The sequence below is a fragment of the Hippichthys cyanospilos genome, chromosome 5 (assembly GCF_059441005.1).
Source record: "Hippichthys cyanospilos isolate Australia breed blue-spotted pipefish chromosome 5, RoL_Hcya_1.0, whole genome shotgun sequence".
NCBI lineage: Eukaryota > Metazoa > Chordata > Actinopteri > Syngnathiformes > Syngnathidae > Hippichthys > Hippichthys cyanospilos.
The window spans coordinates 11,867,802-11,890,198 of record NC_142373.1 but is presented as its reverse complement, the minus strand read 5'-3'; the positions used below and the strand labels follow the sequence as shown (position 1 = coordinate 11,890,198).

At 41.3% G+C, this 22,397-nt stretch overlaps 1 protein-coding gene across 3 annotated transcripts in view; it reads left to right on the top strand.

Moving 5' to 3' along the window:
• Positions 1 to 22,397, top strand: part of sema5ba (sema domain, seven thrombospondin repeats (type 1 and type 1-like), transmembrane domain (TM) and short cytoplasmic domain, (semaphorin) 5Ba) — an 81,869-nt gene that overhangs the window by 43,104 nt on the left and 16,368 nt on the right. For all 3 annotated transcript variants that reach the window (XM_088415248.1, XM_088415247.1, XM_088415246.1), the window contains exons 5-11: positions 7,295 to 7,357; positions 7,760 to 7,858; positions 8,673 to 8,886; positions 13,186 to 13,471; positions 18,805 to 18,940; positions 19,025 to 19,232; positions 19,314 to 19,521. In XM_088415248.1, the coding sequence (XP_088271374.1) occupies positions 7,295 to 7,357; positions 7,760 to 7,858; positions 8,673 to 8,886; positions 13,186 to 13,471; positions 18,805 to 18,940; positions 19,025 to 19,232; positions 19,314 to 19,521 (1,214 nt within the window). The remainder of the gene's footprint in view (positions 1 to 7,294; positions 7,358 to 7,759; positions 7,859 to 8,672; positions 8,887 to 13,185; positions 13,472 to 18,804; positions 18,941 to 19,024; positions 19,233 to 19,313; positions 19,522 to 22,397) is intronic.

The window sequence follows — 22,397 nt, the reverse complement described above, 5'->3', positions numbered from 1 at the left end:
TTTTAGGTCTTTTAATCAAATCTTTCCATCAGGTTTTTATTAGTAAAAAGTTCTAAGATTCTTTATTTGAGTCTTGCCTTGGAATGTTTCCCCGACGTCTTCCCTGGTGGAGCCCTTGTCGGGTTCTATCCTTGCGCACAAGGACACGCGGTTGCGCTCAGTCAGTCGTGAAGTCCAGAGAGGTTTTGCGGGGAGAAAAAAGGGTCTCGAAAGCTGGAAGCCGAGTGTCTCGAGCAGCTTGGCAGCTGATTTCATTCACACCCTCGCGCCTCAATTTGTCGGTAGATTTAATTATTGATACGTCCTCTGAGGGAATGGAAGAATGTCATGTATAATGTGAGCGATGTACATTAGTGCAGAAATGATCCACGTCGTTTATATGTGTGCAGAGATAAGCTAGGGTAGCGGATTTTTTTTTTCTATTTTCTCCCGCTAGACGCCGGCCTGATGATATTTACATTATGCGTGAGCAAGTGGCGGTCGGCGTGTCAAATCAAATGTCGCTGCCTGACCTTTGAGATGGTGGCGCTCGCCAATTTGCCAAAATGGCGCTGGGGAAAGTTCATTTGAATAGACTTGATTCCGAGATGAGTGCTTGCATCAGTCGGAACTTTGGGGAACCCTCGCTTCATGCCAGGGATGTTATTCGATATGCATCAAATCATTTCATTTCATATTTAATAATTCAATAATGACATCCATTAGTATTCCTAGCAATATGGAGAAAATGCAACATTTTGCGCCAGAAAGCTTTTATGACGACATTAGGAGCATTCTTATATATATATATATATATATATATATATATATATATATATATATATATATATATATATATATATATATATATATATATATATATATATAATTTTTTTTTTGTAGGTTAGCTTCTCAAATAGTGGGGCGGGCCCCCGTGAGGGGGCGCGAGGTGATGCCGAGGGGGCGCGGATGATCCCAGGAAAAAGGCTTTGTTTTTGTCATGTTGAATTTAATTGCAATAAAGTAATAATTTTTATCATTTTCTTTTAGTTTCAGGCGCCTTGGTGCACTTGCTTCTTTTTTTTCCGTTTTAGACTAAGCTATAAGAATAAAAATAGCTATTGTTTTTGTCATGTTGAATTTAATTGCAAGAAAGTAATAATTTTCATCATTTTCTTTTAGCTTAATAGTCGAGTTTTTGACTTACTTGGTTCAATAATTAGTTGTCAGTTCATTTTTGGGTTATTTTAGTCATTGAGTATTTGTTTTTTGTTATTTCATTCGTATTACTCTGTGTAGTTTCTTAGTCGTTTGTGTCAATCAGTTGCTTCAATAATTTGTTTGGTGTTTGGATGTGAACTTGCTGTTTCTTTGATTAGTTAGTGAGTTAAATTCTGTAGTCGGTTGATTAGTGGGTGAGTTGCTGAGCCGGTTCGATTACACCCCCGAAAATGGTATCCATTTGATTATTTGGGTGCTTTAGCCAATCAGTCAGTCAATTTCTCTCGGTTAGTTAATCAGTCAGTCATTTAGTCAGGTAATTTGTTAGGTATGAGGATTATGCAAATCGGTATTCGGTTGTTTATCAAGGGACTTTTGAGTGGATGTGATGTGATGGTGCGCCCAGCGAAGTGTCCAGTGGTTGTACAATAAAGTACAGTGCTCCTCCAGTTTTGGCGGAGGATGAGGAGGAGGAGGCGGTCCCCCGCTGGGCCAGACATTGAGTGGGAGGCAGCAAAGCGAGCCGTCTCACGCTGGGCTCCTCGTTTCACCTCTGCGCTGCTACTTCCTGTCCTCAGGTGGGAGCGCCGCTTCCCGCCGCGGCGCGGCAAAGACACACTTTTCTGCACCGCTTCTTCTCCTACGCATTTGCCCCTTTTGGATTTTAGACCAAAAAAAAGTCTCTTTAGCAAATATTTGCTTCGGATTGACTCACGCTACCGTAGTCGGAAAAACACCAGGAATATATATTCATGAGCTCGTGATGGACTTTGACTGTTGCAAGGAAAGGTAATCGATTTCAGGCTAAAGTAGGCGGAATGATTTAACCATTACTGGTCTGAACTTGCGTTCAAGCTGACGCGGCCACAGTGAGCTCCTTTGAAATCAATAATATTCTTGCCTTGACATAGAACAACAATGTATGATTGGTTCCATTTTTTTTTAAGTTAAAGTTAGTTCATTCATTTGTTTTAAGGTCACTTGTTGGTTTTTTGATGTTGGTTTTTACTTGCTTGGTTAGTTTCAAAGTGAGTGAGTTTGTTGGTTATTGTGCGAATTAACTAGTTTGTTGGTTGGTTGGCTAATTAATTCGTAATATCTAGTTTTTCGGTTATTTAATTAGTTTTATTTGTGACAGTTATTTGGTTGGTCGGTTATGCAATTTATTCGTCATTTGCTCAGTTGGATAGAAAGGTTTTTAGTCGGTTGGTTACTTGGGTGGTCATTAAATTTGGGAGGCTGATGTTCGTCAATCAGTTGTTTGGTTAGCTAGTTTGTTTACTGCAGTTGGTTAGTCAGTCATTGAGTTGATTATTTTATTGATCTGATAGTTGATTGGCTTATTGGCAGTTTGGTTAGTCAGGCGATTATTGGGTCACTACTTAGATATGTAGTCATTTAGTTAGAGTCATTTTTCAATTAGTTCATTCGTCGACTCGTTTGTACTCTGGTGGTCAATAAATTTGGAGTGTTGATTGATGTTGGTAGAGCAGCTGTTTTATTAGCGAATGTGTTTTTTAATTGGTTAGTCGTAGGTTGGTCGGTTCTTTGCCTGGTCGCTCGGTCAATTTATTGGTAATCATTTCGTTGCTCACTTGGGCACTTGATTAGTTTCTTGGTCTTTTAGCAATTGTATTTGCTCAGTTGCTTTGTCAGTTAGCTTGTTAGTTCTTTACCTAGTAGAACTACTAATGAAAACGGCAGAACTGATAACCTCAATACTCGGTCTAGCCTATTTGCATTGTCTAAGGAATAACAGAGGGAAATTAGTGCTAGCATTGATGGCAAACGTGTGGAGCAGCAGCTGTCAATCAAGAAGCCGGCCCGCCCCCTTCCTCTGTGATCAGCCGTGACGACTTGCTGACAGCGAAAACAAAAACAATCGGCTCCTCTTGACAGTCTGACAGCCTGATGGGATGACGTCATAGCTGACACGCACACGCGAGAAGGAACACACACACACAAAGAAGTTGGATGCCTGTGCCATGAATCACTGCTTGGGGCATTGCCATTTTTTCGGCCTCGTCTCCAAGGATCCCCGTCGGCTTAACCCGCTGACCTTCACCGCAAATATCCCCCTGAACGGCCCCCTCGAAACACATACGCACATGCGCACGCAGCCCGTCTCTATCGAGCTCGTCCTCACAGCTCTGGAACAAAGCCAAAGCCCTCGACACCATTTTTTTTTTTAACTCCTCCTCCCTGCGAGCCAAAGCCTGAATGAGTGCAATCAGCAATGCAATCTGGGAAATGAGCGACCATCCTGTAGGTCGCTTTGTTCAAGAAATACGGTGACCCGTCTCAAATCCAATAACAGATTTGTTGTTGTATTTTTGGTTCTGCTCAGCTGTGAATAAAGCTGATTTGGCCTCCGCAAAAAAAAAGAAAAAAAATCAATTGGTATTCTTGTGAGTGACACGGACGTTTATAGGCAAGGTACACATTTTTTGGTTACTTTTTTAGCTGTCTGGTTTCTCAATTTGGTGGTTAATTCCTCAGTCAGTTACTAGATTACTTGGTCAGATGGTTTGTCAGACACGAGCTTGGCTGGTCAGTTTTTTTAGTTAAACATTTGGGTTAATTCGCATTAAGTCACATTTGCTTGGTTATTTAGTTACTAAATCGTAATAATAAAAAGGGTTTGTTAGTGTTTGGTTTATTAGCTTGCTTGTCCGTTGGCTTCATGTCAGTGGATTAGTTTGGTTGGTTAGTTAATTATTTGCTTTGTTTAGCATGGCAATTAGCTTAGTTTTTGCTTAGCTAGGTCCTTGCTAGGTTAGATTGTGAGTTAAATGAGTGAATCCTTAATTTGTTAAATCATTCTTTCAATAGTCCTTTCAGTAGGTGGTTGGTTTATTAGATATATGATCGGGTGTTTAGTACAATAGTCATTTGGTTATTTGGTTTGTTATTGTTTTGTCAGCTAATGGGTTGGTTAGTCTTTTTCAATGAATGAACTAGCTTGTTATTTTGTCTGTTTGAGTCTTAGTTTGTGGTTTGGATATATGCTTTTTTGTGTAATTACCGAAGAACTTAATTATATGTACCAATGTCTACCAGCATGTACGGATTTGTATTATTTTTGCCAAGGCCCTAATGGGGAGATAGAATGGGGGGGATAATGTTTTTGTGTCTTAAAGTGGATCAAGTGTGTTCAGGTGAGGAGTGCAGCGTGCAGTGTGAATTGTGTATTGCCCTCTCCAGCATGCGCGCATGAATATTAAAGAGTGTGATTTCCTGGCGGCCGCACAATAAGGTTTATAATTGAGCGTGCGCTGTCCTCAGCGTGCCACATTCCGCACAATTAAAGGCAGCTCTGCTTCCCCCCTGCCACATTTTCCTTTATTTGCTTCTTCTTCCACCGCCACATTTTGATTGTGTGCGCCCAGTGCTTGAGATGCGTGTTGGAGTTAATTTCCATCCATTAGGCTGGCCAACAAGCTAACCTGACAGCGCATTCTTCCCATTTTCACCAGCCGCCACACATGAAACAACACACAAGCATTTGCATAAAACACAATTGGTGGCTGGGGGGGAACAATGGCGGCGGGGTGTCAGACCACGCTAATCAAGGTTTAAACCACATGTGGCGCCGCGCTGATAAGGACGACATCAACAATCGCTCAATAACAGTTCTTACCGGTCGATACCGCTTGCTAACCGTCGTTACATTTCGCTGCGTTTCTCTATCATCGATATCGATATTTTCCAGTCACTATTTCAGATTCATGAAGTCATGTGCAGTCATAATCAGTCTCGGGTGTTTATCAATCAGTCGCAAATTATTTGCCAGTCGCTAGCGATCATATACCAGTCATTACTAATCAGTCCCATGTCACTACTAGTCAATAACAATTACAGTATTTTCCGCACTATAAGGCGCACCTCAAAGCCTTAATTTTTGGAAAAAGATGATGGTGCGCCTTATAATCAGGTGCGCCTTATATATGGATCAATATTGAGATTGGGATTTGTAGATTGGGAATGAACTGATAAAGTGAGCTTTATGTTTCTTTTGTGTGTTTACAGTTGAACAAGATTGGTCATATCGACATTGAGTTATTATACTATTGAGAGTTATTATTTGAGTTATTATTGTTATTACTTTGAGTGTTACTATGTTGTGATTGAAAAAGTTCTAAAATATGTCTTTAATTGAGGGTGCGCCTTATAATCTGGTGCACCTTATACATGGAAAAGGTTTTAAAATATGTCATTAATTGAGGGTGCGCCTTATAATCCGGTGCGCCTTATAGTGCGGAGAATAAGGTAGTTTGTGAGCCAGTTTGGTGCTAGGGCTGTTAACTAGTTTACTACTACTACTGACCGTTGTTTTTAGTTAGTTGGTTAGGTTGTGCGGTTCGGTGGTGCAATGATTAGCAAGTTCGCTCTACAGTTAAGAAACACGAGTTTGAATCCAGCTGGGTTTGTGGAATTTGCATGTTCTCCTTGGGGTCGCGTAGGTCAGCTGGTCGGCTAGTCAGTTAGGTGGTTAAGTTCTTTGTTTGCTGTTTGTTAATAAAAAAAAAAAAAAAAAAAAAAACTACTGTACAGCCAAATTTGCTGCAAATTCAGGTTGAAGGGAGAGGAACATGCTTACAACATGAATTCAGGTTCTTTTTGTATAAAATAATCATGAAATGGTCATATTTAATAACTTTGTTCAAGGCTGCGTGAAGGCGCTTTGATGAATGGCTCAAAGAATAAAATAAGTCATTCTAACGGCGACTTATTAGCGTTTGCTTGATGTTGTGGGATTATAGATCCCAGTCGGAGAGAAGCAAAAGGAGTGGTCGTCAAATAGTGCTAACATTGTGTCACCTGGCAAGTCTCTTAAGATCCAATTAAAAGTGTGTGGGAGTGCCATTAAAAAAAAGAAATCAGCGAAAACAAACCAAGTCAAATGAACGTTTTCCCAGTAGAGCCCCCCTCGGGCACACCCTACCGTAACAACCTCACCGTAACAACCCCGGAACGCCATATTGCTGAGTGTTTGGGACCATGTAGCGCGCCAACACATCTGCTTCATTTTAATTAAAGACAAAGACAGATTTTTACGCTAATTTTCCCATGTTGCTGTTCTGTGTAAGACACAAAATTGTGGGCTTAAGTCGATTTGCCAGTCAGATGCAAGATGGCAGTTTTGTGTAAGAAAACGAATGGAAATGGCGGCACGATAGCGTCAAATTTTGAAAGGTGTTTTTTAAATGTTCTGTCGAAAGCAATTGACACGGTCGGACGGCTATTTTAGATACTTGGTTCATCGTTTAATTATTCTGTTTTTACGGAGCTAGTCAGTCTTCTAGTTTCCAGCTAGTTTGTTTTGTTTCTGCCCCATTCGGGTAAATAGTTGGTTCGTAAGTTTGTTTGTTGGTTGGCTGGTTAGTTAGCTAGCTGACTTAGCTTGTTTATTTTTGCATCATACAAGTAGTTGGTTAGTTATTGTTTAATTGGCTCGTTGGTAAGCTAGTTAGCGAGTAGTCACTTTTGTAGTCGGTCTGACGGCTATTTTAGATACTTGGTTCATCGTTTAATTATTCTGTTTTTACAGAGCTAGTCAGTCTGCTAGTTGCCAGCTAGTTTGTTTTGTTTCTGCATCATACAGGTCAATAGTAAGTAATAAGTTTGTTTTTTGGTTGGCTGGTTAGTTAGCTAGCTAGCTAACTTAGCTTGTTTATTTTTGCATCATACAAGTAGTTGGTTAGTTATTGTTTAATTGGCTGGTTGGAAGGCTAGTTAGCGAGTAGTCACTTTTGTAGTCGGTCATCAGCCATTTTATGTACAATGATACTATCTGCGCAAAAAATGAGCTTGTTAGCAACTTATCAGTAGTACAATTTGTGTGTTGGTAATTGGTTGAAATGTTTAGTCTGCACTTCACTCGTCATTTGTAGTCATCGGCAAATGTCATGCTAATGCTAATCTAGCATCCTGCTCATCGGGTTCAAAAGTTGTTTTGTAATGTTTCTTGTTGATTGGACAATATGGAAAGAAAATGCAAATTTTAATCATTCTTTGAAATTAGTTGTTGTGTGCGTCTCGTTTTCTTGTCTGAATCATCAGCATTTCACTTTCTGTCCTCTCTGTATCCTAGGCGACAGAATGGGCGCCAGACGATGAGACCAGAAGGTCCTGTCAGAGCAAAGGCAAGACGGAGGTAGGGAGTACAGTTCTTGTCACTTTTTTTTTTTAGGTCTATCTATAATATCTTAAAAATCATATTTTTACTTAGAAGCTAACGAAAACAGAAGCTACTGATGTAAACTTATAGAGTAATTTCTTGGTAAATCAGCTTTCCCTGATCATCAACACAACTGTTAGCTCGTTTGATTTTGATTGGTTTTGTACTGATTACATTCGGACCCCCCCCCCCCCCCCCACCCCACCGCACACGAACGCACACCACACAGAGGAATGCAATCAATTCTCTTTGAAAGTAGCTGCCTGGCATCATGTCTCGTCTTTGTTGTAGCACAAAGGAGGACAAATGACCAGCCCATTTACACATGCACACACACACACACAAAATGCGCACTTAACGTTGTGTTGCGTTGTGCAGATAGAGTGTCAGAACTACATCCGAGTACTGCTGGTCAACAAGACCCAAGTCATGACCTGCGGGACCAACGCCTTCCAGCCCCTTTGCACCATCAGAGAGGTACCAGATGCCAACTTTGTACAAAACTCCCATCTTATACAAACGAAAAAACACACACCAGGTAGTGTTGGAAAGTTCAATTCAATTTTACATGTTTTTTCACATTCGAAAGTCAGAATAAAGGCATCCTTATGAGATGAGTTGAAAGTTCAACTTTTAAGAAGAATTAGGTCCAAATTTAAGTGAAGTTTTTTTTTCCTCTTCTTTAAGGTTAAACAATGAATGTGTGCAAAAGTTGTGATTTAACAAGAATAACTTACAATTTTATTGAAAAAAAATGCACAGTATTTTTTTTTTTTTCTAATTGTCAAACCCCATATTGGGTGGTCCACTTAAGTCAAACGCATAAGTCAAAACCAGAGCAATTTTCCACACATGTAACATTCATTTGAATGCGAAATAAGGAATATAATGTCATTTACAAGGCTTAAAATGATTTATATATATATACCTCTAATTCGATAACTGTTATGCATCCGTTTTAGCGTGTTTGCACTTTCAAATGCACTTGAGTCAAGCGCCTGCCTACGATGCTGCGTAGCTCATTTTTCCCGCCGACTTTGATCCATTTTGAAAAGTTGGCTGCGAGAATGATGTGTAAGAAAATGACTCAAACACGATCAAAATACCGCACAAGGGTTAAAGTCTGACTTTAAATTGAGAAACTGAGACTAGTAAGGATTTTTAGATCAAAGTGAGAATCCTGCCAACTTGTTTTTAGCCTAATACTTTTCCCTAGCAAATTGCCTTCTAATCCATGACAACAGTAATTTGACTGTAAATTAGATTGTGGTACCGCACCGCATGTTTCCAGGCAGGCAACCTGAGCAAAGTGTTGGAGCGCGTGAACGGCGTGGCCCGCTGCCCGTACGATCCTCGCCACAACTCCACGGCCGTGTTGACTGAGCGCGGCGAGCTCTATGCCGCCACCGTCATCGACTTCTCCGGCCGCGACCCCGTCATCTACCGCAGCCTGGGCGGGATGCCGCCGCTGCGCACCGCCCAGTACAACTCCAAGTGGCTCAATGGTAAATTTGTTTTATATATGTACCTGTATATGCATGCACCCATGGCACTATTTACACACTTTACTACTTTTTTTAATACTTTTTTTTTACTTACTTTTTTTTACTTTTACTTTTTTTATACTTTTTTTTTTATCTCACACATCTGACCAAGAACACATCTGACTCTGCACACACACTTCACTAACACAATTAACACATTCACACAACTTCACAACAACTTCCAAAGACACCTCACTACACATACTGCACTATACACGCTTCGCTACACACATATACAGTACACAGACACACACTCACGTATCCACACACGGTACTTTACTACACACACACGATCCTCTCTTCAGACAGCTGATGAAAGACACATCTGACACACACATATGTACACGCAGACACGCACTAACTATAACCATACACGTCACAACATCCAAGCACACACACACTTGACCACACACAGTTCATGACACAAATATACACACACACACACACACACAATGACTATAGACATTCAGGGAAACTTTTACACAAAACATACACACATTCTTCTGCACACACACGTCACGTTATCCAAGCACACACACCCTTGACCACACTCAGTTCATGACACAAATACACACACACACACACACACACACACAATGACTATAGACATTCAGGGAAACTTCTACACACACTCATCACAACATCCAAGCACACACACCCTTGACCACACTCAGTTCATGACACAAATATACACACACACACACACACACAATGACTTTACACATTCAGGGAAACTTTTACACAAAACATACACACATTGTTCTACACACACACACCACACTACATCTAAACACACACACACACCTTATTGCACACATATGCATACATACACACGTCTTGACTACACACTTACGCACATGCACACACACACACACACACACACGCACACACACACACACGCAGACAGGCTGTCAGTGTTACAGAATTGCCTTTCTGTTGGATTGGAAGGTGAGAATGAAAATCTCATTTCCAGCGTTAAGCCGCCGCACTGGTTCAGACGGAGCGAAGCGGGGGAGGGATGGGGAGGGGGTGCTGGATCCAATCAATCTGTTCCCTCGCGGGATTGGTCGCCAGCCAGGTGCTGACCAGCTCTCTCACGTCATGTGTCGGGATGGCGCAAAGCGCTAACTACTCACACACATGAATGACTCGAAATTGCGTTTTACATTTTTTTTTTTTTATTCTACACCAGAAGCCGGTTTGACCTGGCAAAATCGAATTTGTTAACCAAGACGCCATTCCCGTTTTCCGCTCATTTGGGTCACTTGCAGGCATGTACAGAGACAAACTACTTGTTTGATTGCTAGCAAATCCCAAAGTGTCACTAAAGTTCCAAGAGCTGCATCCATCACGCCCACGACGCGGCATCCCGCCGCCATCACCTCCCCACCCGCTTGTTTACGACGTCGCCCTCGCTCGCCCATCCGATCTTTAACCATCCCGCTTTTATGGATGACGCCGCATTTGTGAAAATCACACATTTTGTCTCCTCAACGTTTATGCTAGGCGGCGACAAATTGCAACTAAACACGCCGCAGTCTTTTTTCTTCACGGCAGCAGATCGCCGTTCGCGAGGAGATAAAAAGTTTGGAGAAAGAAGAAAATCGAAAAGTGATGTCTTTCTTTGAATGTCACCTGTGGCCAAATGGAGGCGGGAGTATGCAAATGAGGAGAGGACAGTGAGTCCCGGGGGATTAACGTCAAATGTCATTTGAGCACAGCGTAAATTGCGCTCACCTTATGAGGACGCTGCAGAAATTTCTGTTTCACTCCGTTGACTGCAGTCTCACGACTCAATTAGTGCAGTGAAAACAATTAGGATTCTTTGATGAAAGCTAATGATTCCGTTTGTGTTTGGAAAACATCAAACTGAGACCATTTATGGATTTTTTTTTTCATTGATGACAATTGACAGTCATCAGCAACGGTAAAGTTTGGCAAACGGCGTCATATTTAACACATTCAATCCCAAAGACGTATTTTTACGTTTTTTTTTTTTTTTTTTAACGAATCCAAACATTAATCACAGGTATTTATAGTTTTTAGATTATTCTCAAGTGTTTGACTGTAGGGCGTCTAAAATGGCTGGTACTCAATGACTTATGTACTAAAGTAATCAATTACCTGAAGTAATTAAGTACAAAAGTATTTGATTACTTTGGGAAAGTACTTAAGTAATTGATTAGGTAATCAAGTATTAAAGTGATCACTGCAGCTATTAAAATACTGAACTAAATAAGCGTTACTACTAAAACACAAAAATTTGTTATTTTATGTACTAAAGTATTCAATTACTTCAGCTTTAACGTCAAGCATTTGATTTCTCTAGTGCTTGATTGCGGTTAGTAATAAATTACTTTTAAACTGAATTACCTAAAGTAAGAATACTTTACTTACATCTGATACTTTACTTAAGTATTATAGTCATTCAACTCTTCCACTGCCATGGAATTCTTTTAAGACACTTGCGAGGATAATTTTCCTCAAATTATTTTATTTTATTTTATTTTATGAAATCGTAGCTGAAACCCCTAACTCATGCTTATTTTAATTTTAAGACAATAGGGCGCTGTAGTGATAACTGTGACCATCGGATGGCAGTGTTGCCATACATACTACACATACATTACATACTGTAATTCTAAGTAATCAATCGTTTAATATGCTATCGCCCTTGTTTACATGGGCATAACACAAAATATTCTGTCGCCTTGAGATATGAGTTAAAAAGTTCAAAAACGGCTGGCACTTGAAACATCAAAGACACGTTATTTTTTGGTGACATACAGTATATTTAAAAAATAAAAGACAATTGTCTTTTATTTACAAAGAAACTAGTAAAGCTAGCAATAGTCTTTGAAAACTCGAGGGGGGGGTCAAAAAATGCAAAAACTCACTAGTTTAGGTGGCATGTATAATGTAAACACAAAAACACAAATATTAATATGTTTACCTAAAAATCAAAGACAACTTACTCTTTCTGAGTAATGTACATATTTTTATAACATTTCAGACAAATGTATTTGTAAACCTCAAAGATAACTTGATTCTTTAATTATGCTTTCATAATTTTTTTAAATATCTAATAATTTATAGTTCTCTATCACATGACACGAGAAACCCAAACCCGAATCTCGCTGCCGCAAAGCGGCGCTGCTTTGTGATTGGCCGTAAATCAAGCGTGGATGTCAGCAGGTGCAGTAAAAGAGCGCAAGCGTCCACTTAAAGACAAGTCCGCCGCATGGATTTTCCATCAAAGCATCGTGCCCGTTTATCGCCGCTCATTTTTCATCTTCTCTCGTTTACACCTTTGGCACTTTTATTACATGCAATAATAGCCGGGTGAGAGGTCAGCGGCAGGAAAGACCACTGTACCTGAATGCATCACCGTCGGAGGACCCAAAGGGGAGAAGATAAATGTTGCAAATATCACCGCTCTCCTTTTCTCACCTTTCATGGCCGCATAAAAACAACTTGTAATCCAGTATCGTCTTTTATTTTTTTTAACCGTTGCGCCTGAACGTCTCAGTTCTTTTAACCGTCCAAACATTTAGAACACATTATTCACAGCAGCACCTGAACGTATCATGCGCTAACAAGCGCTAAATGCATCGCATCGAGAGCGTGTCTTTTTTTTTTTTTTTTTACTACAGTGCCTGAATACCTCACATCCATGGTAGTTTCTTTTTTTATGAACTCACCCGAACACACCACAAAAATCTCTGCTTACAACCATGCATGAATGCATCACATCCAGGGCGTCTTTTTTTTACCACAGCACTTGGACACATCACATCTATAATAGCCTTTTACATGCAATTACTGTACTTGAATGCCTCACAACTTTTAGCATCAAATTGTTTGGTACAGGTTTTTTTACAGGAGTACCTGAACGCCTCAACAAGAATCCATAGAAACTTTTTTTTTTTCTCTCAAGTAACTTTATCTATGCTTGCACCTGAACATACCACATCTTGAGAAAATCTCAGTTTATTATCATGCCTGAACGCATCACATCCGTGAATATCATACTATTTTTGTGAGTGAGTGTGCCTAAACGCATCATATCTCATATCTTTGCCCATTTGATCACATGGCATCTAGAGAAACTAGTGAAAAATGAATAAAAACTAATAAATTAAAAAAAAAAAAGAAGTCAAATTGCAATACAAAAGAAATACAAAAGTTTGATAACCTGGTCCAGGATGTATCACATCAAGAATGCTCTTTTTTTTTTTTTCTTCTCCTTCCTCCCGTCAGAGCCGCACTTCATCTCCGCGTACGACATGGGCCTTTTCACCTTGTTCTTCCTGCGAGAGAACGCGGTGGAGCACGACTGCGGCAAGACGGTGTACTCGCGGGTGGCGCGCGTGTGCAAAAACGACATCGGCGGCCGCTTCCTGCTGGAGGACACGTGGACCACCTTCATGAAGGCCCGCCTCAACTGCTCCCGCTCGGGCGAGATCCCTTTCTACTACAACCAGCTGCAGAGCACCTTCCACCTGCCCGAGCAGGACCTCATCTACGCCATCTTCACCACCAACGTGTGAGTTGCGCAAAAAACACGCGCTTGTGCACAATTGTCCTCTCTTGAAAAGCAGCTTTTCCTTGTATGAATATTTTGACCGCACCTGAACGCCTCTCATCCAGAAGACGGATTTTCAACAGATGTACCTGAAAGGCTCACGGAGAGGACGGTTTTCTTTAAGGCTGAGACTGAATGCATCACACCTAGAATGTTCCCTTTTTTCCACTGCATCCGAATGCATCGCGTCTAGACACTTTCAGACGAGGAAAATTTTAGTATGGCTGAGTGAGAACAGATAAATTTTACGAGTGTGCTCGAACACATCACAGAGAACATCTTTCTGTAAAAATATTTTGACTGCACCTGAACGCCTCACTTCAATAAGACTTTTTTTTTAATTACTGCACCTGAAAGTCTCTCAGAAAGGAAAGCTTTCTTAGCGGCGCCTGAACGCATCCAACCCAAATGCGTCACAATATTTTTTTTTTATGACTACACCCAAATGCATCACTTCCAGACATTAAATCTTCACCTAAATGCATCACATTTAGTGTCATTTTTTTGCATGACTGAGACCAAAAAGATTGCATGTTTTTTTTTTTTTTACCAATGTGCCTGAACACATCACAGAGAATAGCTTTTCAACATTAACCACATATTAGTCCATCATTTTTCAATATTTTGGAAAACAAAAACAATTTTGTTACAACATATATTTTTCAAACAATAATAATAACAACATAAAACCAGATACTGTACAGTATGTGAACAAGTAAGCACGAAGAAAAAACATCACAGAGAACAGCGTTTTATGTATAAAACTTTTAACTGCACCTAAAAGTCTCACATCTAGACACCAGCTTTTTTAATGACTGCACTTGAAAGCCTCAAGTCAAATGGACAGGTTTTTTTATACGTCTGCACCTAAATACATCATATCTAGACACCATTTTAGACATCTTTTCATACTGTAAATGCATCACGCCTAGAGGATGCGTTTTGTATGACTGTGACCTCACAGATCGTGTCTGATTTTTACGAGTATACATGAACACATTACAGAGAACAGCTTCTCATGTAAAAATGCTTTGACTGCACCTGAACACCTCACATCTGGAAGACAGCTGCACCCGAGTGCCTAACTTCAGGTAACACTTTTTTTCATGACTGTACCTGAAAAGCATCTACTAGAGTCTTTTTTTTGAGTGCATCTGAATGCATCACATCTAGAGACTCTTTTCTGAACTCTTCCCCTAAATGCACCACATGACGAGGGTCTTTTTCATATGACTATGACCCAACAGATCACATCTATTTATTTTATAGTACAGCTTATATAAAATACTTTGAATGTGCTTGAACACCTCACCTCTGAGTGTTTTTTTTTTTTTTTTGGGACAGTGCCTGAATGCATCACATTTATTTATTTTGCTTTATTACACGACAGCAACTGAGGCTCCTTTTTATACCCTAGCTGCCAACTTCCAAGTAAACTTGGCTGCATCTCAGCCAGAGAACAGCTTTTTTTTATGACTACGCCTGAACGCATCACGTCTCGGGAACAATTTTTTTCCTATGACTGCACCTGACCACGTGGCTTTTGAAATTAGGAAATGTTCTTCTTTTCACAATCACACTCACTCTCATTTAAAATCAGCACTAGTTTGTCCGTTTATGTTAATAAGGAAACAGAAAGGTGCTTTTGTGCTTCTTCTCCTTTCCAAAAGCGAACACCTGCTGTGTTTCCAGTAAGTAATTTCTTTTGAGTGCTTTTTTTTCCCGTTACCGATGGTGCTTGTTATTACTCGCCTTCCTTACACTAACTAATGACTCATGACACAAGCTCCTCATTAGATTGCGCTGCAGCATCAGTAATGGTTTGTCCCAGAATGATGGGAATTTGTCTTCCAAACACACAAAAAAAGCTGTCCCGCCACCGCCAGTGAGCTGACTCGCAGATGTTGTGTTGCACATGCGACTACAACGCTCAGCATCTCCACATGTTGTTTCACCAGCAACAATTCAAATCGTTCCCATCTGGCTTTTGCGGTTTTATTTCGGCTACTACGGCGTCATCCCCGCGTACTCACATTGGGACGATGTAAGCATGTGCGATATTACACTTAAATATCTTCGTTTGTTTTCATTCCAGGAAGTAACATGATAGCATCCCGGTCACATGACTTTAAGAGGCTAAACAACAAAAGCGGAGAGTACTTTTTTCTCGCCATTTAATCTCCTCCTTAAGATGATGGATTGATAATGAAAATAATTAGTACCTGTGGAAGGAGGCTTGTCGAAAGTAATGCGACGGGCTTTAGCCGAGACGCCGGGAGAGCGCCACAGCTGACTTTTAATTAATTGGACGCTGACTAAGCTGCCATTACTTACTAATTATGAGCCCCCTTATCTTTTGCAACTCACTCGGATGTACTTTCCACTCGACACGCCATCATCTAGAAGTGGGACAGACAGAAAAATGAGAGCAATGTGAAATTTGGTAGCTCTGTCTTTTAGGAGAAGACCCACAAAAAAAATCGATTCAAGCAGACATGAAAAGACACAAGTCGGCCATGTAGCTTTGAAGCTACTATCTAGGGGTCATTTTGTTCTTTTCCAGGTCGTTATCTTTCCAGGTGTCCCTCCAAATTTTTGAAGCCAGGTTCACTTAGCAACTTCAAATTTGATACCTTCGTCCATCAGGAATAGGCCCAAATATTTCAAACATCTGTGTTGGAATAGGGTGCAGTCCTCCTCCGTACTCTTCATGCATGAGCCGAAACGAATGCCTTTTCTTATTCTTTGTGTATTGTTTTTTAACAAATGTCTATTTGTTTGAACCTGACAAGCTGTCATCACAGAGACACAAAAAGCCACCATTTGTCTTTGAAGTGGCCATTTTAGGGCCATTTTGGACATTTCCAGATGGGACTGCATCCAAATTTGAGACATGGACTATCTGCTAATGTTGGGCCTATTTTGAAAAGAAAAAGAAGCCATTCTTTGTATTATTGGCCTGTCCCCACATGTGAGTGTTGTTTTTGCATATTATTGACCTAAAATGTTGAAAATCGCTTACTAGGTTTCCCCGTGCAAACGTCAATGGCTGAAAATAACCTGTGATGTTTTGGACGTATGAGTTTGTTTTGAGTTTGCGTGTCATGCTAGCACCTATCAAACCTCCCAAATTAAACCCGTCCCCAACATCTCGGACCGACTGAGATGCATTACTTTGTCTGTGGGTGGCGCCATAGTGCATTTTTCATCAGTCACGCCTCTAAATCTACCACGGTACCGTCGCTGACTGATTAGTGATGTCTGGACGGATAAATCCACTTTAAAAATTCATCAAGTGCAATCATGTGTCTCAGGGCGAGGAAGTACAAGGTTACATGTGTTTTTACCACTTATTTATGATCTTCAGCAGAAAACACGCCAGAGACGTTCGCTTTACCTAGTTCTGCTTTATGTTTTTGTGCAGGTGTTTGCTGACTCATGAATAAATGCGGCTATTGTTGCGCGGTGTGAAAATATGTATGTAATTCACGAGCGGTGCTGAGTGAGCCCTTTTTCCTCCGTCCCCTGCCACATTGGACGTCACTGTGCTGAAACACGGCCTCGGAGTGTTTATTGCTGTTTGACTTTCACCACTGGAATGAGTTTAGACACAGGGACTTGGACATTTTGCCGGCAATTTAAGGTCATTTTGCCCATTTCCAGGCATCTTTCAAAGACAAACTAGATTTTTTTTGTTTGTTTTTTTTCCCCCGGATTTGGAGCACATATACAAGACAGATGGGCAATGCGAGGTTGAGTCGAATTAATGATTTGATTGTTGCTTGTGGGTGGAACATGGCAGTCAATTTTGATGGCCTACCATAACTCTTTAACAACACAGCACATTAATTTGGTGGCAATTCAGCCCACTGCCATTTTTGTTAGCAACATGTTGCCACGTCCATCGCGAATAGACCTAAAAATAAATCTAAAAATAAGACTTCGCCCAACTTTCCCAAGTCTACCCTTGAGCTTGAAATTGAGCAGGAAATTTAGTATACATATAACATGAACAGACCTACAAAAAAAACTCCAACTGTGCTCAAAAATACACCAGAAGTCTGCCATTTTGATTGAATTTGCTTTTTGTAGGTTTTTTTAGGTCATTTCAAGTGTTTTGCAAATTCAGTTCTGGAAGCGAGATATCAATCAAGAGTAGAGCCAAAAATAGTCTCCAGCACGAAAAGACACGCAAACTCTCCCAATTTGCTTCCCCGCATTCATTACCCTCCAGCTGGTCTTCCTCCCACAAGTCTCGCCGAGGCCCGCTGACTCACGCCGGCTTGGTGACGGACAAGCACGTGGGCGAGCCCGGCAACAAAGCGAAAAAAGAAATCAACGTCAGTTAAGGAAGCAAGTCATTACCTCCTCTCTCTCTCGATCTCTCTCTCTTCTGTGACACCTGCTCTCCAAGTGGGACTTTAATTGTGTTCTTATTGACTGCGCGGGGCTGATAGAGAAGCTCGGGCAGCAGCCAAACAAGGCGTGTTAGTGTTGTGTGTACAGGTTCATTAAGGCGAAGGCATCATGACACAAATGAACACGCCGAACACAAGGTTGACTTCTGGAATAACAGCTACTACTTTTTTGTGCCTCTCGTGTCCTGCTGTGTCAAATCCGTCTCATCAGCCAGCTCTACCTCAAATGTCCCCAGTTAGCTGGAACTGCTAAAGGCTTTTTGACACTTTTTGCCACATCTTAAACAGCTATGTCTCATTCATAATATCTCTTATTTACCCCCGGTCCTGTTCTTTTTCTACTTTTATCCTCCCCTTCCCTTTTCAACCATTTCCTGCCCAATTTTTCTGTTCTGTCTTGTCCTGTCCTTAGTCAATCGTGTCCTGTATTGTTTTGCCTTGTCCTGTGCCATCAATATCATCTCCCATTTCCCCTGCTGTCCTGTGCTTTTCTCTTTTCTGACATTTTTCTCTCCTGTCCTTTCCTGCCACTTAACATCCTGTCCTGTATTGCTCTTCCCTGCTCTGTCCTATCCCATCCATATCATCTCCCATTTTAACATTCTGTCCTGTCCCTTCCATGTTGATTGCCATTTTTCTCCCCTGACTTGGTCTGCCATACCATATCACGCTCTTCCCTGTTTTTTTCTTTCTTGCAACATCCAACCCCTCCCTGTTTTTCTAGCACGTCCCATGTCCCATTTGTCCCTGCTTTCCTGTCCTTTCTTTCCTCAAGCCAGCTTCCGTTTTTCTCTCTTTCTACCCTTCCGCACTTATCACATCCTCCCCTGCCCTTTCCTGTCCCGCTCTGACCTGCGGTATGCGTTTCATACACAGGAACAGCATCGCAGCATCGGCCGTGTGCGCCTTCAACCTGAGTGCCATCACGCGTGCCTTCAACGGGCCGTTCCGCTCCCAGGAGAACCCGCGCTCCACCTGGATTCCCACCCCTAACCCCATCAGCAATTTCCAGGTCAGTCTCAAGCCGACCATCATTAGTCACACCCGCAGGAGGACAGAACAGGACATGTGGTTTCTATCCTCCCTCCGTGGTCAGTGTGGTACCATTGACGACGAGGGTCCCAACGAAGGTCTGACAGAACGTAGCCTGCAAGACGCCCAGCGCCTCTTCCTGATGAATGAGGTGGTTCAGCCCGAGTCGGTGGATCCCCTGGTCATGCAAGACGATGTGCGCTTCTCCCACCTGGCCGTGGACATCGTGCAGGGCATGGACACGCTCTATCACGTCATGTACATAGGAACTGGTCAGTACAAATACAGTAAATCCGCACTCTGCACATCCGAAAGGATGGGAAAAGTCTGGAATGTTGTTTTTTTGCGTGCAGAATACGGCAGCATCCTGAAGGCTCTGGCCACATCCAACAAGAACCTGCATGGCTGCTATTTGGAGGAGATGGAGCTCCTTCCACCCGGTGCGCGGGAGCCAATCCTGAGCCTGCAGATCCTGCACAGCGACCGCTCGCTTTTTGTGGGCCTCAGTGACCGAGTGCTGAAGATCCCTCTGGAGAGATGCTCTACGTACCGCACCGAGACGTGAGTCCAATGTCCATTTAGCTGCAATCTGCTCCATAGTCTCAATTGAGCTGTATTATGACATGCCATAGTCTCCTCTTTCCTGTTGTATTGCCCTCTATAGTCTTTGATTTTCCTGCCTTGTTCCACACTACAATCGCAATTTTTCTTCATTATGCTCCAAAATCTCCACTTGATTGCATTGTTGGTGCAATGCGGCACGCCATAGTCTCTTCTTTACTGTACATAATCTCCATTTTGCTGCATAGGCTCCATTTAACTGTAAAACAACATGCCATATTCTCTTCTTTGCGGTAGTATTACATTCCACAGCTTTTACATGCCACTATCTCACTTTTGCTTTATAATGCTCTACAATTTCCACTTTGCTGGAATGTGATCCATAGTCTCCATTTAGCTGCATTACATCTTTTCCATTGTATTACGACTATCCGCAGTCTCCGATTTAAAACGCCACAATCTCCAATTTGTTCCATTATGATCTATTTTCTCCATTTTGCTGCAATTTGCTCCATAGTGTCATTTTATATACACTATGGCACCATAGTCTCCTCTTTGCTGTAGTATCACACTCAAGACCAGAGTATCCGATTTTATAGGCCACAATCTGAATTTAGCTTTTTTGTGCTCCATAATCTCCACTTTACTCCATAGTGTCCATTCAGCTGCACTATGGCACACTTTTGTCTCCTCACACTGTCTGATTTCACACGTTACAATCTCAGTTTGGCTTCATTATTCTCCATAATCTCCACTGTCACAAAATTATATGATGCATTAAATTTTAAAGTTCCTACTTTGTCGTATCAGCCCACAGTGTCCATATAAAAAGAATTTGTCTTGCTGCCCTTAGTCTCATCTTGAATGAAACATCTCACCAATTTTGTAAATACAGGATGGCCTGATTCTCCGCTTGCTAGTATGCATTGTTTCCATGCTGATGCGTTGAAGGTGGCGTGTTTTCCTCAGGTTGCTTTGAAGCAGACCGTGAATAGACTTTGCTCATTCAAAAGGTTGCTTCTGTTCTGTTCTCTGTTGGCAGTTAATTCTGCTCAATGCTTCCACCGCCCTATAGCGGCTGATTAAAACGTCCTCCGCCAGGATTAATTAACCACCTAAAAAAGTCTTTTTCTTCTTTTAGCAGACGGATGTTTTGGGTCGGCTCAGTGAAACCTCGTAATGAAACGTTGAATATTTTATCATTATTGTTAGGATTTGTGCGAACAACGGTAATGATAATGTTTTACAAAAAAAAAATGTTTGTTTAGTGTGCTTTAGAAGAAAGGAAAGCTCTCTAATATCCGCTGTCACCTTGCTAACACACACTGTAAGCTAGCTCGCCTTTCTATGATGTAGATTGGTAAAGCATCATGTGGCCCATTAGCCAAATATTTTGCTTGAAAATATTTGTCGATTTGTTAGTGGTGGAGTTTATAGACCATATTTTAGACTATTTAACGTCTCTTTCTTGCAAGAAATAAAACTGAAGCTGTGTCACGTGGTTTTCTTCCTCCCATCCATCGGCTAATGCTAATATTAACCAAGCTGTCTGGGTTTTTTTTTTTTTTTTAACCACCACGGTTTCAGCGAGCTGTCAAAATGTCCACCGACATGAAGAGTCGAGATGACGGACACGTTGACATAAGCCAAGATTGAGGAAAAGTGTCAGAGTGAGCAGTCCCCCGCTGGAGGGGATCTTCGTGTTCCTCTCACTGCCGACATCTCATTAGATCAACTGCATGACACCTGGGTGTGAGTGTGCTTGTGTGAGAACGAGAGCGAGTGTGTGTGTTTGTGTGTATATGATTATTTGTGTGTGTGTGTGTGTGTGTGTGTGTGTGTGTGTGTGTGTGTGTGTGTGTGTGCGTGTATGCGCGCTAGAGGTAGCAAAAGTACTCACACCCCGTATATAAGTAAACGTACTGTAAAAAAAAGGACTGCGGTTTAAAAAAAAAGTCCTGATTCAACTGCTGTACTGAAGAAAATGCTATTACGTACCTTCATCAATTCTAACTGAAGAATGGAAGTCAATCTTTTGTATGGCAGCACCCATATTGATATGCAGTATATGTATATATATATATTTTCCATAGGAAAAACTTAATGAAAATGATATAACAAAAATATAGGCCATATTTTGGAGCATGTGGCTTTAGCGTTTGTCATTGGTGTTTGTCGCGCAGCTGTGCTACGTTGTGTGTTGTGCGCTTTCAGTGGCGGGCGTGAGCATCCTGCGAGCAAATTCAATTAAGTGAAAGTGCTTTTAATGCCTCGCTGTTTTCTCTTATTGATCCGCTCGCTAGCTAACATTTAGCTCATCCATCTTGTTTTTTGGTTACGCTGCTAAACCTTTTCAACAGCAGGTGATATGTAGCCTTTCACTGATTGCTTGCTGCGCCCTGCGCGTGTGTATGTGCGTACTCGTGTGTCTTTGTGTTTGTGTGTGTTGTCCTCTATTTGCGGTGATTAAGTTTGACCCGGCCACTTGGCACCTAGAGCTAATGGCGTTACGTCGTCCTCCGCCCGTCTCGCTAACTCACCCCAAGAGCTGATTTACTTTAGCCGCAGTGTGCTAGCTTAGCCGCATTGCCTGCAGCTGAACACTTTCTTCGCTGCCATGTTGCTTTACTTGCTGTGACTCACAAATGTTGCAGACAAAATAATAAAAAGAAATACAAATTTATTAGAAAGAATACTTTTATAAAGTTGTGTATTAAAAAGTGAAAATGGAAGTTTGCATTGTCCTCCGCATATCTTGCTAACTCACCCCGAAAACAGATTTACTTTTGCTAGCAATCTACAATCTGACTCACATTAAAAACAAAACCATCCAACATTTAAAAAAAAAGAGAAAAGAAAGAAATTCTGCAATCTTC